The sequence below is a fragment of the Neoarius graeffei genome, chromosome 2 (assembly GCF_027579695.1).
Source record: "Neoarius graeffei isolate fNeoGra1 chromosome 2, fNeoGra1.pri, whole genome shotgun sequence".
NCBI classification, from domain to species: Eukaryota; Metazoa; Chordata; class Actinopteri; order Siluriformes; family Ariidae; genus Neoarius; species Neoarius graeffei.
Window position 1 is genome coordinate 24,585,074 of NC_083570.1, and position 17,649 is coordinate 24,602,722.

General features: G+C 41.0%; 1 protein-coding gene across 1 annotated transcript in view; it reads right to left on the minus strand.

Moving 5' to 3' along the window:
* Nucleotides 1-15,506, minus strand: part of LOC132872418 (junctional adhesion molecule-like) — a 34,439-nt gene extending 18,933 nt beyond the window's left edge. Inside the window, exon 1 of the mRNA XM_060907224.1 lies at nt 15,435-15,506. Within this exon, the coding sequence (XP_060763207.1) occupies nt 15,435-15,486 (52 nt within the window). The 5' untranslated portion in view covers nt 15,487-15,506. The remainder of the gene's footprint in view (nt 1-15,434) is intronic.
* Nucleotides 15,507-17,649: the final 2,143 nt, after the last annotated feature.

Sequence of the window (17,649 nt, forward strand, 5' to 3'; positions counted from 1 at the left end):
CCATTGGTGCGTCGCTCTGAGCCAAAGTGGGACCATATTGGCTCAGGTGGGGACTTGGGCTCAGGCTCAGTACAGGACTTGGACTCTGGGCTGGAATTGGGCTCAGGCTCAGGACAGGACTTGAACTGTGGACTAGATATGGGCTCAAGCTTTGGACATGGCTTGGACTCTGGACTGGATACAGGCATAGGTTTGCGCTCTGGACAGGACTTGGGCTTCAGACTGGACATAAGCATGTGTTGTGGACTGGTCATGGGTTCCTGGTTGGACATAGGCTCGAGTTCTGGACTGGAGTCAAGCTCTGGACATGACTTTGACTCTGGACTGGACTCAGGCATGGGCTTGAGCTCTGTCTGCACATCATTCCAATCCTGATCAGGACCCAGCAGTGAGACAATGATGTCTTCATGGCCAGGCAGTGGTGGAGCAATGATGTCTTCATAGCCAGGCAATTGCAGAGTGGTGATGTCATCTTCATAGCCAGGCGGCGGCGGGATGCCGACGGCTTCATAGCCAGGTGAGGCAGAGGCCACTCCGTCGTCCTCTGGCACCAGTTCTGGAACTGGCACTGGTTCTTGTGCTGGAGCTGGCACTGGCTCTGACTCTGGTGCTGGCTCTGAGTCTGGTGCTGGTTCTGGCACAGACTCTTTCACTGGCACTGAGTCTTGTGCTGGTCCTAGCTCTGGCTCGGTTGCTAGCTCTGGCTCTGGTTCCAACTCTGACTCTTGCTCTAGCAGTGGCTCTGGCTTGAGCTCTAGCAGTGCCTCTGGCTTGAGCTCTAGCAGTGGCTCTGGCTTGTGCTCCAGTTCAGGCTCCGGCTCTTGCTCTGGTTCTGGTTCAGGTGCTGCCTCCGGGATTGACTGTGGAACGGGCTGTGGGATTAGCTCTAGTGCGATGGCCTCTAGGAGGAGCTCAGGAGCAACGGCATTGTTGGCCTAAGACATGATAGCACCCCCCCCCCCCCCACACACACACACACACACTTTCACAGGGGTCCTCCTTCTCTAATCCCTCGTAAGTGTACCAGAGCATAACCTGAAAAGCCTGGGAGCTCCAAAGGCATGGGTGCTCTATTCTCATGAAGTACTTTGCCTATCGGCATGCCCATCCTGTAAGCCAGGAGATCATGCAGCTTACCCAGACAGGTTCTGGAGGCTTGGGCTCTTCTAAGTCTGCATTATAAAAAAGGCATACTGCAGGCTGAATCCCCTAGGGTGATACACTCCATGATAGGATGCCAGGGTGGGAAATCCAACACTCTTCCAGAAAAACATGGTTGGGGCTGAGGTACGGAAATCCGGAATTGGTGTGGAAGGGCATGCTGGTAAACTTCTGCTATATCCATAGTTTGGCAAAGTATTCTGTCAGGTATGGGTTAGAAGACAGATGTATGTGCAGAAGATAGTTCATTTAATAAAAGTGACAACAGGCAAACAATCCAAAATGCCAGGCAGAGATCAAAAATGGTAAACAAGCAAAAGGTCAGGTGAGGCACAAACAGGCTATCAAAGACACAGACAAAAGCAGAATCAAAAACCAGGAACAGGAATCAGGAAACCAGGAGAACAATCAAAAAAATGAGCCTCAGTAATGCATCCGTAACAACTCAATGCAATACTTTACCTCGAGCATGTATTTAAACAGTCTTTATGAAGGCACACTGATTGTGCCTTAAACTTGTGCAGGTGCGCATCGATAATGGAACACGTGCAAGAGTCCGCTTGGCGCGTGCAGTCTGCAGTGCACCCGAGAGTCCGTCTGATGCATGTGCCATGGCACACAGGTGTGACACTGTTGATATTCCTATAGAACATTCCTTCATCTTCTTTAAACATGTCATTGTTTCATATCTTGACATCCCTTATTTTTAACTTAATTTCACTTTCCTATATCTTAATTCCTACAACCATTTTTCTTTTGGATTCACTAGTTCTTGATTAATGGACTTTCTACTTTCTCCTTCAGATTTTCAAGTACTTTCTTTTCCTTCTTTGTAGCTTTTCTTTTATAAATCTCGTTTGCCTTCCTTGCAACTAGCTGTCTTGTCTCCTCAAGTTTCTCTTCCATTTTCCTTATCCTTCTATTTTCACCAATCTTATTTCTTTCCTCTCTTTATCCCAACTTATTCTTCAATTATCCTACCAATCACATATGTTGCATCTATTATCTTGCACATGTTGTCTGTGCTGCTTAAGTTGTTGTCATTGTAATCTCTCGTTGTCATTGTAATTGCTTGCTCCCTCTCTTGTATCTTCACTTCTGTTGTCATTATTCAATTAGTTTCTAAACCACACCACATTGTCTCTCAGGTTCTGTCTTGATATGTTCATCCTTTCTGGAAACTGTTGGGCCCATCTTCTTTTCATTCTTTGCATGAATCCTCTGTCTTTCCTTCTCTGTTCATCCTCTACTTTTATCAGCCATTTCTTCTCACCTTCTGTGTAGGTTGATAAGTGATGTTTTGCTTGAGCTTCTTCATTTGAGACAGCAGTATCTTGTCTTGCCACTTTTTCTCTGAAATGATCTGATGTTGTCCTTAGGTGTTGTTTGATTGCTTGGTTGAAACTGATTATCTATATCTCCCATAAAATTTAAGTTTGTATACACAGGACAAATAGTCCATCCAGGGTTCCCTGGCTCTCTGGATGAGGCTTCAAAAGATAGGGGCACCATGCCTACCAGATCTCATGATTGATAACCTCGTAACACAGCAGCCATTCACCCGTATTGGCACAGTATTTTCAGGTTGTGGGTATAATTGCTCATGTAACCTCCACTAGGTAATTTGCTGACCAAAGCTGAAGAGCCCCACCTGCCCATTCAATTATTCGTGTAGCTTCCCACTAGATGGGCTGTCTGCTAAGACTGAAGGGTCCCATCTACCCTGTTTGTGATCAGAGTTTCCCTTCTCCTAGGATGACAGGTGACCAAAGCTAACAAGCTCATCCTACCCGAAGCACTGGTTATTTAAAGGCGCCAGTTACTCGCCTTTGGTCCCTTCTCCTGTTAGTGCCAAACAGTTCCACTGTGTGAAGGCCAGGAGTTAGACTTGACTGTTAGAGGCTTTATTTTGTGCATGCCGTTGGAGCACTTTGTAGGTGTCAGATGTTCATCTTCCTCAACCACTCCGGCAATAACAGCCTTCAGAACTTTATTATTACAAAAAGTAACACTGTTTAAACTTGGACATTCAATAAAATTGGACTACTGTTGTGAGTTTTGAAAATATGATCAGTCTTGATAAATGCATGTAACAAATTGTAAAAGAAAAAAAAACCAACCAGTTGAGAAATAAGGTGTAATGCAGGAAGTGAAGATGGTGGTCACTGATAGAGATACAACAGAAAAAGGTGTGAAATTCACCCCAACATTGGGCCCCTTAGTACCACTTGAGCATCATTTAAACGCCACAGCCTACTTGAGTATTTTGGCTGACCATGCCCATCCCTTTATGATCACAGTGTATCCATCTTCTGATGGCTACTTCCAGCAGGATAACCTGCCTCAAACTGATCTCAAACTGGTTTCTTGAACATGACAATGAGTTCACTGTACTCAGATGGCCTCCACAGTCACCAGAAGTCAATCCAAAAGAGCACATTTAGGATGTGGTGGAATGGGAGATTCACATCATGGATGTGCAGCCAACAAATCTGCAGCAACTACGTGATGTTATTATGTCAATATGGACCAAACATTCCTCAGAGATTTTTCAGTACTTTGTTGAATCTATGCCATGAAAAATTAAGGCAGTTCTGAAGACAAAAGTGGGTCCAACCCAGGACTAGCCAGGCATACCTAAAAAAAAAAAAAGTGGGCAGTGAACACACACTATCTGTGTGATTTTCACCACCTCTGACAGTTATCAGGTGTGAATAACACCACAGTTGTGTGTTCTCATGTTCGAGCCACTGTGAGACATTCAGCATGCCAGAGTGAGCACATGATTGTGTCTAGGGCAGCATGAGTACTCATCGGAGAATGGCCACTTCCTCCTTCTCATAGTGTCAGTGAACCTACATTGTGGCATGCACAGAGAATATTAAAACCTTGACAGATCCTCACAGAGACACAGTTGACTCCAGAGGAAGAGGTTTATTCTCATTTACAGCCGGAAAGAACATTCCAGTGACTGTTTACATGCCATTAAATAGGTCCCTGCACAGGGCTAGTTTTGGATGATTAGTGACAAGTAAACAAAACGTCATGCTTATTTGTCTAATAAAGGTAAAATTAATTATCAAATGATTCCATAATATAACAATAAAGGAAATACACATATGATGTAAAGCTGATGTCACACTTGTACTCTATGTCAGGAGTGCAGGTGACAGATGGATATAGACACAGTAAAAATAGTTTATTCAGGCCAACAAATCCAAAACATGAGGCAAAATCAGAAAGAGGGACAGGAAAGGTTCAGGTAAGGCACAAACAGAATATCAGAGGCTCGGCACAACAGCAAGAATCCAAACAGGAGTCAAAATCAAACCCAGAAAATCAACACAAAATAAAAGACTTGGTAAAGTCAGACCAACAATAACTGAGTGTTTATTTTACAATGAACCAGTGCAGTGAGTGAGCTTCAGTAGTGTGCTGTGGTGGTAGAGTCCAGGCATGTGTAATCAGTAATCAGAGACTGAGTGGTGAAGTGCAGGATGGGTGTTATAGTCCGTGGTGGCCATATTTGAAGGCTGCTGTGAATTCTGTGAATCTGAGTGCTGACAGGTGCAAATGTGCTACTGTGAGAATTACTTCTTTACAAGTTCAGGTCACAAACCTATTCCATTCATCATGCACAACAAGACACATCAGTCCTAATACGGCAGACCTTCCTCTCTGCCTTATCAGACCTTAGAAGACATTTTTCTGTTTTTCTCACACACACAAGCCTTAATAACAAGAAGTAGGTGCATTAGACTCCATTAACTCCATTTACCTCCATTAGGCAAGTGATTATCTCACTTGGCATTGTGGAGAACAGCTGAAATAATCATGACTGCATGATTGGGTAACAGAGAAATGAGTGGGCACAGGGAAAACATTTACTGAATTATTTAGCTTATTATTTGCTCATTCTTTCGTGTAAACATTCATTTAATTAAGAAGAACACGCTTGTAATAAATTATTGTCCAAAAAATTAAAATAGTTTAAATTATTAATTACCACATTATATATGTAATGCTGAATGATGATACGATATCTCATTTCATCTCATCTCATCTCATCTCATTATCTCTAGCTGCTTTATCCTGTTCTACAGGGTCGCAGGCAAGCTGGAGCTTATCCCAGCTGACTACAGGTGAAAGGCGGGGTACACCCTGGACAAGTCGCCAGGTCATCACAGGGCTACGATACAATATATTAACATATTTTAATACTTTATATTTCATTGTTTTTTTGTTAAAAATAAATGCCATGGGACCTCATCAACTGGATTTAGCAATTATTAATGCCAATATCGAGGACGTGCATTGCAAATATGCTCTGAGCAAAGTTGCTCTTAAGACTCCTTCTTTCAAATGAGTTCAGAAAAACAGCATACAGACATGTTTGTTGCTGAAAAGCGTCTTTAAAATCACCTTGTAGCCCTAAAGTGCAACGTTATCATGAAACCCACCCTACTTTTGAAAACAGGATGTAAACTTGTGAAAAAATAGCTGTAGATACAGAGTTTTGTTGAAGGTTGAGTGAAAAAAAATTAATTTTGAAAGCTGAGGTTCCTCAATCCATTTAGTGTCAAAGCAATGAAAGATGATACACAGTTCAGTCCATATAGATTGCTGTTGTGCTATCTGTGTGAAGAGTATTGAAACTGTGAACACATTTTTGAGTAATGCATTTAACTAAATATAAAATACTGTAACTCAGGCGTAATGCAGGAAGTGAAGATGGTGGTCACTGACAGAGATACAGCAGGGAAAAAAAGGTGTGAAATTCAAATGACAGGAAATAACTTCTTGCTTACGCTAAGATTGAAGATACTTTCAATAAGATCAAGATTGTGAGAATTCTCTGAAATGTACCATAACTATAGAAACACTTCATACATGCCTCAAAACCAACTCATTCTACCAGAACACAAGCAAAGGCTCTCTCTCTCAACAAGATACACACACAGAAAATAATAACTAGAGGTGAGTCATCATTGGCCCTCCACCTACTAGTGTGGTTTTAGGATTTAAGAATCTCGTTAATTAATGACTTTTTTTTTTTACATTTGAATTCTTTTTTATTGTTTGGTTAAAATTGTTTTGATCAGGTTTGAAAACAGTCTGTGTAAGCATGTGAAAAATAAGCTGTAGACACAGAGCTTTGTTGGAAGTTGTGTTCAAGCAAGAGAATAATTTATGAATTTTGAAAGCTGAGGTTCTTCAATTGTTTTTGTGTCAAAGCAATGAAAAGTGATCCACAGTGATGGACATTTAGTCCACATGGACCGCTGTTGTCAGTTTTGAAAATATGAACACAGTCTTGATAAATGCATGTAAGTAATTGTAGAAAAAAATCTTGAAATATGGTGTAATGCAGGAAGTGAAGATGGTGCTCACTGACAGAGATACAGCAGAAAAAGGTGTGAAATTCACACATCTATTTACAACCAAGACCAGAATGAAGAAGTGACATGGTTAATATGAGTTATTATTGAAGCATTCAAAAAGACAGGGACGAGGAGAGGTGTAATTCAGTAAATGTGTAAAAACAGACACAGTAAGTATTATAGAGATGAAAAATAATCTGACTGTAGAATCCTCCTTATTCATTCGCCCACCTCTCTTTATCAGGACATTTAGACTGAAGTTAATCAGGAAGAAAAAAAAGCTGAACAGGTCAACATGTTTGTTTACCTTGTGTATGAAGATTACAGCTGTCTTTGAACAATTTAACTAGAAGTACAGTGGTATGCAAAAGTTTGGGCACCCCTGGTTAAAGTTACTGTTACTGTGAACAGTTAAGCAAGTTGAAGATGAAATGAACTCCAAAAGGCATAAAGTTAAAAGATGAAACACACTTTTCAACATTTTAAGCAATATCTGTGTATTATTTTGGGTTTGACAATTTTAGAGTGAAAAAAGGAAAGGAGTAACTTGCAAAAGTATGGGAACCCTAGGAGATTTGAGCACTCAGATCACTTTGACCATAGCCTGGGAAATCCCACGCTGCTTTGCACAATCGTTCCGATCTGAAAAGACAGCATGGAAACTATGGTCTAAAGGCTCGCCTGAGTTAGGGAGCCAATCAGAGAGTGGGGAGGGGTGGAAAGACGGTGAAGCGTACTACTCGACAAACGGAAGCTTGTAGTTTATTTGGGACTGTTTACGGATCACATTTAACATGGCAGCGAGCGATACGAACCAAACTTTCGATCAAGCTGGACGGAGGGTCCAGCTTCTCTCATATTTGTCTTGCACAAACGGCAGTAATCGTTCGGTGCCATTGTTTTCCTATTTTTGTTTTGCCTTCTCTTTCTCTTTCCTTCTCTTCTTCGCCTCTTCGTCGCTCTAACTACGTCACCGGGTACAACTGCCATGATTGGCCATGGGCTACGTATACGCCAAATGATAGACATTTGCAACATCCAATAAACGGCCGTTGACAATCGTAAACCACACCTCCCCTACGAGAAATTCAATAGGCGGATTCTAGACCATATTCCACTTGTGATATGGTCTGGTGTTAACCAGACTACTTTGACCAAGGTCTCAGACCTTAATTAGTTTGTTAGGGTTATGGCTTGTTCACACTCATTGTTAGGAAAGGCCAGGTGATCCAAATTTCAAAGCTTTATAAATACCCAGGCTCCTCTAACCTACTCCCATTCCTGTATGGCAATTGGAGGTTCCAGAGACTGACTTGAAGTTGCTTGAAATTAAGATGGAAAATCCTGAGGTAGACTTGGCATTTGAATTTCATTGTCATGTAAGAGAAAGATATAAGAACCATATACTAATTTTTACTGATGGGTCAAAAGATCAAGACACAGGAGCTACAGGGTCAGCCTTTTTTGTTCAGAGTTTTAATTTTCAAGCTTTTAAAAGAACTTCAGATTTTTTAAGTGTATTTACTGTGGAGCTCTATGCAATCCTAATGATCATTTTTGTGTTTTCTCTGATGTTTCTATGTCTCCTCACATTCAGAACAGCTCAACGACTATGGGTAGGAGAGTCATAAATGACAACCTTTTTGAGCAAGCTCTCTCTCTGATCTCAACCAAAATGTCAGACTCTGTAGATGATTTACTGGAAATTTTTAATTTAAATATGACCCAAATTATGGATGATATTGCTCCATTCAAAATTAAGAGTCAGTGATAAGCAGAAAGCACCATGGAAGCAATACCCAGCTGTTAAACTGCTAAAGAGAGAATGTAGAAAGACTGAAAGAAAATGGCGCAAATCTAAACTTCACATCCATTATCAAATCCATAAAGAGATGCTTTGTAAATATAATTATGAAATTCGTAAAGCAAGACAGTCTTTCTTCTCCAACATCAACAGGAATATGAACAATGCCCGTGTGCTATTTTCAACAGTAGAGAAGCTAACTAATCCCCCACCACAATTAGCACCTGAACTTCTCTCAGTTAATAAATGCAATGAGTTTGCATCCTTCTTCAAAGGTAAAATTGATAAAATACGGCAGAATATTGCTCATAATATATCTCAGTTGCAAATAATTGAAAAACTGCAATCACCAGTGACACAGACAGATAACTTCAACACAATGTAAGAATTTTGTTTAATTGATTATGAGACTCTTGAAAAAACTGTACAAAATCTGTTCCTCAACATCTGAATTGGACATTCTGCCCACCAACTTTTTTAAGTTTGTTCTTCATCTTATAATTACAGATGTGCTTCAAATCATAAATACATCCCTAGAGACTGGCATTGTTCCTGTGTCCCTGAAAAAAGCCGTTGTAAAGCCCCTACTTAAAAAGAATAACCTGGATGCTTCAGTATTAAATAACTACAGGCCAATATCAAATCTACCATTCATCAGGAAAATCCTTGAAAAAATTGTCTTCAATCAATTAACTGCCTTCTTGATATCAAACAGCTGTTTTGATAACTTTCAGTCAGGATTTCGTGCCAATCATAGCACTGAAACAGTGCTGATTAAAGTTATAAATGACATACGTCTTAATACTGATGCAGGCAAAACATCGGTCCTGGTATTACTGGACCTCAGTGCAGCTTTTGATACTGTTGATCACAACATACTGCTATATTGACTTGAACACTGGGTTGGGTTGACTGGTAAAGTTATCAATTGGTTAAAATCATACTTAAAAGATAGAAGCTTCTTTGTTACCATGGGAAATTGTTCCTCAACATCAATGTCCTTGACCTGTGGTATCCCCCAGGGGTCGATTCTTGGACCATTACTATTCAACCTTTATACGCTCCCACTTGGGCAAATTATCAAGAACAATTCAATTTTGTATCACTGCTATGCAGATGACACCCAAATTTATTTTGCTCTATCACCTAATGATTATGCCCCCCTTGAATGTCTCTACCAGTGTATCGACCAAATCAACAACTGGATGTCACAAAATTTTCTTCAGCTGAACACAGATAAAACAGAAGTAATTCTATTTGGAAAAAAAGATGAAAGACTCAGGATTACCACTATTCTTGACACAAAGGGGATTAAAACAAAAGAAATGGTTAAAAATCTTGTTTTCATTGACAACGAGCTAAACTTTGACAGTCACATGAAAGCAATCACTAAAACAGCATTTTATCACCTAAAAAACATTTCCAAACTAAGAGGACTTATGTCAAAAAATGATCTGGAAAAACTAATACATGCCTTCATCTCTAGTAGGGTTGATTACTGCAATGGCCTTTTCACAGGCCTGCCAAAAAAGACCATCAAACGACTTCAGCTGGTTCAAAATGCAGCAGCTAGGGTTCTCACACGAACAAAAAGAACAGAGCACATTACTCCAATTCTAAGGTCCCTTCACTGGCTTCCAGTAAGCTACAGAATTGACTTTAAAGCATTGCTGCTGGTGTACAAATCTCTAAATGGTACAGGGCCCAATTACCTCTCTGATATGTTGCAGCGGCCTAACCCAATCAGATCTACCAGATCGCAACAGAAAAATTTATTGTTAAAACCTGTTGTTAAAACAAAGTGTGGTGAAGCAGCTTTTAGCTACTATGCAGTACAGCTATGGAACCAACTGCCAGAGGACATCAAAAATGCTCCTGCTGTTGGCAGCTTCAAATCTAGGTTAAAGACCAAGCTGTTTTCAGATGCTTTCTGCTAAATTATTAATATTGTCATCTCTACATGTTTTAAACTCTTTACTTTTACAGTCTCTGCATGTTTTAAATTTTACTTAAATTTTATTCTATTTTATTCTGCTGTTTTTTTTTTAATTTTACTTAAATTTTATTCTATTTTATTCTGCTGTTTTTTTTAAATTGAACTTTTATTTCATTTTATTATTTTATTTCTACTATTGTTTAATTCTTATTATTTTTCTTCCCCATTTATTTTATGTAATTTTATTTTCTATTGCTTACTGTTTTGCTTTTACTTCTGTAAAGCACATTGAACTGCCACTGTGTATGAAATGTGCTATATAAATAAACTTGCCTTGCCTTGCCTAATGGCAATTCAGTGGGTTGAACAGATACAGAGACAGAAAGTACTGATATGTAGTGGCTCTGTGTCAGCTATTAGTTGCATTGGAAAAGGTTCGTCAAAAAGCAGACAGGATCTCATTTATGAGATTTTACTGATAATTAGTGGTGTGAAAAGAAGAGGGATAGAGGTGTCATTTATATGGGTCCCAGCTCATGTAGGTGTCACATCTAATGAAAAAGTGGATAAATTAGCTAAGAAAGCTTGTCAAAGAGAGTCCATAGATGTAAATATAAAGTTATCAAAATCAGAGGGCAAAAGTATTGTGTGGCAAGAAACAATTTTAAAATGGCAACAGAGTTGGCAACAAGAAACAAAGGGTAGGCATCTATTCTCAATTTCTAGTAGAGTAACTGACTCAGTTGGTTGTAAAAGAGGGAGTAATCGTAAGGAGGAAGTTATTTTTGCAAGGTTGAGAATTGGGCATACATTTTTAAATAGCACTTTGTTTTTATTGGGAAAACATCAGAATGGTCTGTGTTCTTGTCAGGAACCTGAGACAGTTCATCATGTCATACTCTTTTGCAGAAATTATGACAGTCAAAGACAGGAACTGCTCGCACAGTTGCGTGGACTCGGTTTGGAAGAGGTGACTTTGAAAAGCATTTTAGAAATAGGATCAAGTGGAAAGGGAAGACGATTTTTCTTAAAGTTTTTATCGGATACTGGTCTGTATAGTAGGATATAGTGTAATTGGGCCTTAATTAGGCATCAATCCTGTAGATGGCAGCAATGCAACTATTTGGATGCCGGCTGCCGTAAATCTCCGAAGAAGAAGAACCTACTCCCAAAAATCAGCAGCCATGGGTTCCTCTAAGCAGCTTCCTACCTCTCTGAAAATGAAAATGGTTGAGGCCCACAAAGCAGAAGGCTATAAGAAGATAGCAAAATGTTTTCAGGTTGCCATTTCCTCAGTTCAAAATGTAATTAAGAAATGGCAGTTAATAGGAACAGTGGAGGTCAAGATAAGGTCTGGAAGACCAGGAAAATTTTCAGAGAGAGCTGCTCGTAGGACTGCTAGAAAGGCAAATCAGAACCCCTGCTTGACTGCAAAAGACCTTCAGGAAGATTTAGCAGACTCTGGAGTTGTGTTACATTGTTCTACTGTTCAGCGACACCTGCACAAATGTGGCCTTCATGGAAGAGTCATCAGAAGAAAACCTCTTCTGCATCCTTACCACAAAATTCAGCGTCAGAAGTTTGCAAAAGAACATCTAAACAAGCCTGATGCGTTTTGGAAACAAGTCCTGTGGACTGATGAGATTAAAATGGAACTCTTTGGCAGCAAAAAGCAAAGGTATGTTTGGAGAAAAAGGGCACAGAATTTCATGAAAAGAACACCTCTCCAACCGTTAAGCATGGGGGTGGATCAATCATGCTTTGGGGTTGTGTTGCAGCCAATGGCACAGGGAACATTTCACGGGTAGAGGGAAGAATAGATTCAATGAAATTCCAGCAAATTCTGGAAGCAAACATAACCCCATCTGCAAAAAAGCTGAAGTTGAAAAGAGGATGGTTTCTACAAATGGATAATGATCCTAAACACACCTCAAAATCCACAATAGACTACCTCAAGAGGCACAAGCTGAAGGTTTTGCCATGGCCCTCACAGTCCCCTGATCTGAACATCATTGAAAATCTGTGGATAGACCTCAAAAGAGCAGTGCGTGTGAGACGGCCCAGGAATCTCTCAGAACTGGAAGACTTTTGCAAGGAAGAATGGATGAAAAGCGAGGCGAGGGCCTTTCTGTGTGGAGTTTGCATGTTCTCCCCGTGTCCACGTGGGTTTCCTCCGGGTGCTCCGGTTTCCCCCACAGTCCAAAGACATGCAGGTTAGGTTAACTGGTGACTTTAAATTGACCGTAGGTGTGAATGTGAGTGTGAATGGTTGTCTGTGTCTATGTGTCAGCCCTGTGATGACCTGGTGACTTGTCCAGGGTGTACCCCGCCTTTCGCCCGTAGTCAGCTGGGATAGGCTCCAGCTTGCCTGCGACCCTATAGAAGGATAAAGTGGCTAGAGATAATGAGATGAGATGAAGAACTGAAAGACACTTGGCTGGCTACAAAAAGCGTTTACAAGCTGTTATACTTGCCAAAGGGGGTGCTACTAGGTACTAACCATGCAGGGTGCCCAAACTTTTGCTTCGGGCCCTTTTCCTTTTTTGCCATTTTGAAAATGTAAAAGATGAAAATAAAAAATTGTTTTTGCTTAACCTTCCTATTATGTTACGGGTCAAATTGACCCGTTTCAATTTTTAAAAGTGTTAAAAACACAGTTCATTTTTGTTTTCTGTTATGTACCTTATTTTATGTGTCTCATTTAGTGTAAAAAACACATAAAATGAAAAACAATGAATTCAATTATTTGTAACCCCCCCTGCATGAACCTATTACATAGATACTGTTCCGGGTCAATTTGACCCGGTTGTCAAAGTAGAGGCTAAACAGAGACAGAAGTGTCAAATATTATAGGTTTCTTGCATTTGTGAGATATAGTCCACTTCCACACCTTCCCTCCACCCCCCCCACTCTCTCTTTCTCTCTCTCTCTCTCTATCTATCTATCTCTCTCACACACACACACAACCTATTCCTGACCTCAATGGAAAGTGCGAGAGTTGTACTTGACATGGCACAGGGCCTAAGGGGGCACAACATTACTTGTGACAACTTTTTCACAAGCTACGCCCTGGGTCAGGAACTTCTCAAGAGAAAGATCACAATGGTCGGAACGGTCCGCAAAAACAGGACTGAACTCCCACCAGAACTGCTTGTGACAAAGGACAGAGCCCCTCAGTCCTCTGCATTCGCCTTCACAGACACCACTACTGTGGTGTCATACTGTCCTAAAAAAGGGAAGAATGTTGTGCTCATGAGCACCTTGCACAGGGATGCGGAAATCAGTTCAGGAGAAGACCGAAAACCCACCATCATCTGTGACTACAATGCCACCAAAGGGGGTGTGGATAATTTGGATAAGGTGACAGATGCCTACAGTACCAAGCGGATGACTGCACGCTGGCCTCTTGTCATCTTCTACAATATAGTTGATGTATCAGCATACAATGCCTTTGTGATCTGGTCAGAGATCTGTCCAGAGTGGAATGCTGGAAAGCTTTTCAAGAGACGCATGTTCCTCGAAGAGCTGGGAAAGGCCCTTGTGGTTCCACATATTGAACGAAGAAAATCCATGCCAAGGACACCGACTGCTGCAGCCACCGTTCGGGAGATCCAGGACAGCGCATCAACCAGCACACCAGTGCGCGAGGTAAGAGTGTGTGTTTGTGTTTGTGTCTGTCTGTCTGTCTGTCTGTCTGTCTGTGTGAGTGTGTGTGCGTGTGTGTGCGTACATGCGCGCATGCATGTGTGTTTGTGTGTGTGGATGGGGGGGTGTACCACAATATGTGGTACACATGTGTACAGTATGTCTGTGTGTTTCCTTATGTGTGATGCAGTATTTCATTGTACATTAGATTAGAAAAATAGCAAAAATAAAGTAATAATGATGTTTGTCCTCCTAGGTTTCTGCGGGGAGTAAAAGGAAGAGGAAGAGATGCCAGATCTGCAAGCCAGCAGATGATGTGAAGACAAGCTCAACTTGTGTGAAGTGTGGTAAATTCATATGCACAAAACACACTGTGATGGCATGCCCCTCATGTGCCAAGTAGAGTCATTTCTGTGAATTTCTGTTCCTAGGTGCTGTAGTTCATATACTGTAATTCCCAAACATTCTATAGTTCATGTTGTTCCTAAGCATTGTAAAGTGTCACATTCAGACACACACATAGTGGGAAAGAGGTGTTCAAACAGCAATTCATACACTTATGTACAGTGGTGTTCATACTACTTATCTCCTCTGAATTTGATCATTTCTTGAAATAAAGGTTGCTTTGCATTGAATACCTAATGACTCATTTGTCTTGAATTTGAATCAGCAGCTCGGCTACAGACATATTATATTATAACATGATAATATTATGTTAATGTCATTGTATATTTCACATGTATTACATATTGCAAACTGTTTATTTCTAACCAATGTCAGGTAAAACAACTTTTTAAAAAATGTTTGACCTTCCAGAATACACTTAAAAGATGTTTTTATTTCAGAAATCGGGTGAATTATCCTAAATGAACCATGATCTATCTGAGGTCAAAAAACACCTTTGCACCAAAATTGACTTGAAATGGAAGAAATGGACCTGCTAATGATGCATACAAAGGAATTGTGAGGATATTTTTGTTTTATGACACTTTTAGACAATTAAACATGCCATGGGTCAAATTGACCCGGGAACATCATGGGTGTTCCTCAGAAATGAACATAATAGGAGGGTTAAAATATAAAGGGAATAAGTCATCTTCAACTTTATGCCTTTTGGAGATCATTTCATCTTCAACTTGCTTAACTGTTCACAGTACCAGTAATTTTGGCCAGGGGTGCCCAAACTTTTGCATACCACTGTATATGCTGGTCTTGAAATTCTGTATTTTAGTAACATTACACAAAGCCAGAGTCAAATATTTTCATTGAATGTGTTCATTTCTGTTTGCCCAATTAATAACACTGTAGTCGATAAAGCTGTTGTTCATTAAAACTCAAAAGGATAAACATTTTAGTGTTGGGTTTGGTTGTTCAGAAATAGGGCTGAACTACAGCCTACTGTAATCCCAGTCTGGACAGAAACCACATTAACTAAACACAAAGCAGCTGAACTAAGAACTGGCTAATATTCTCTCTCCTTTCTGTCATAGAAAATATCTTCACTCACCTGCAGCGACGTGAAACATAACAAAAGACAAAAGATACAAGCACTTCATCATTACTGATTCTTCTGCGCACACACACCAGTCCCTCAAAGTCAAACACACACTGTCACACTGCCTGAGTGTCTCTCTCTTTTATATAGTTTGGTTTTCAGGAAACCACAACCACCGCTGTGTTATTTCTTAATTTTGGAAAACTCTTTCTAAAAAAAACTACAGAAGGTCTTTTCTTGTCTTGTATACATGTACAGGACAATACATTTATTTTCACTGAAGGTGTTTTGTCTACTATTAAAAGCTCTCAACAAATAACATTCAGTTAAATGAAATAGGACAATCTGCTGAGCAATGTTGAGGTTGCATTACTTTCTTGTTCTGACAGACTTGATGATAACTCATGGAAACAAACGCTAAGCAACTCATAAGGGAAACATAGAACTTATAAACAGGAAACAATCTGAGGAAACCCACACAGGTATGAAGGTAGGATAGTGCCATATATCCGAAGAAGAGCAGAACTATGAGGGAAACATAGAACTTATAAACAGGAAACAATCTGAGGAAACCCACACAGGTGTCGACTGGAAATCAGTGGAACAACCAAGCAAGGAATTCTACTGTGAGAATGCTGCCCTCTGCTGGTCTGGCAGGGAATTGTCCATGGTGACAAATATAGTGATCTTTTTATTTTTTTTGGAATGATTTCATACCAGATTCCCTTCTGTCATTTTTGAGTATATCCATAAATAAAAACAAAATAGTATTTCTTCTAAAAGCAAGACCAGCAAAGATATAACACAAAACCTCTAAATAAATAAAATATCTCAAAAATTATTAATATATTAATAAATTTAATGGTTAACAAGTGTGTGTGTGTGTGTGTGTGTGCGCTTCCACACAGGGCGTGTGTGATGCGTTGTAGCAGTACTGTTGTAACAGTAGTGCATGTTGCTTGCTGCATGCTGCATGTTGCTTCTGCTTGACACTTTCTGCTTTCAGCTACTGCCCCGGCTAGCCCTCTTCACAGGGGGTGAAAAGAGGAGCCGAGTGCATAAGTCTCCTCCTGGTGGTACACTGCCTCTCCACCATCAAGACTCCTGCAGTGCCTCCTTGTGGCCACACATGGTAACTGGGTACCTTGCCATCCCAGGCCAAACTGTAGGGCAGGGGTCTTCAATCCTATCCGCAAAGGGCCGGTGTAGCTGCAGGCTTTCATTACAGCCAAATTGGAGGCTCACTTGATTGTTGACTGGAGATGAGGGTGAAATGATTAAACAAGTGAAATCAGGTGTAGCTCCTGCTTGGTTGGAATGAAAGCCTGCAGCCACACTGGCCCTTTGTGGATAGGATTGAAGACCCCTGCTGTAGGGGATCTCGGAGCAGCAGTGGGCCCTAGAGGGCCATCGTGCAGGCCCATCAGCGTATGGACACACCCTGGCATCTGCCAACCACTGTCCCAGCTATGGGTTAAATAGCACTCCTGCCGCCTTGTGGGTATTCTCTGGAATTGAAAAGGCTAAGCAAGCAAACCCCAACAGAAAACCCAGCTTGGACTCTGTTAGGCAGACACATGCACTGAAGCATTGTTCTGGCAACTCCTGCAGCCAATCTGTTGCCAAATGTATCAGTTCACCGTTCCTTTGGATCACACCAGTGAGGCCGAGAGGTGAGCTTTGTTGCCTGGGCAACACAGGGCATCCATCAACCTTGCCCTGGTTTCTTGTACTTTGGAGAGGAAACTCCCACTCCACTGTGCTGTGGAGGCACAACATGGAAGATTAGCAGTTACCGGTTATAACCCCTTTTTCAATTGGCATAGAGACAGGTGCCAGGGACTCCCTCTGACAGTGGGAGAGATGTTTGGATCTCACTGGACAGCTACCACCCGCCTTAAGCTGAGCAACCCCCAGCCAATTAGGTGCTGTCCCGCCACAGCCTACCTGCTTCATTGGGTGCATGAAGCTTAGGGATTTATCCAAACAGTGGGCTGTAAACTTTTGCCCCATGCAAAGCCAAGAGAATAAAGCTTCCAGCATTATGCCTGAGATGCTGGAATGTTAGGACCATGGCACCTGGGCTTACTGATAACCTACAAGAGATTAGCAATGTCCATAAAACTGCAGTAATAAACATTGAACTCCTGAAGTGAAAAATTGACATCTCAGCCCTCCAGGAAACATGACTCCATTCATCAGGCTCACTCAAGGAAAAGGACTATAC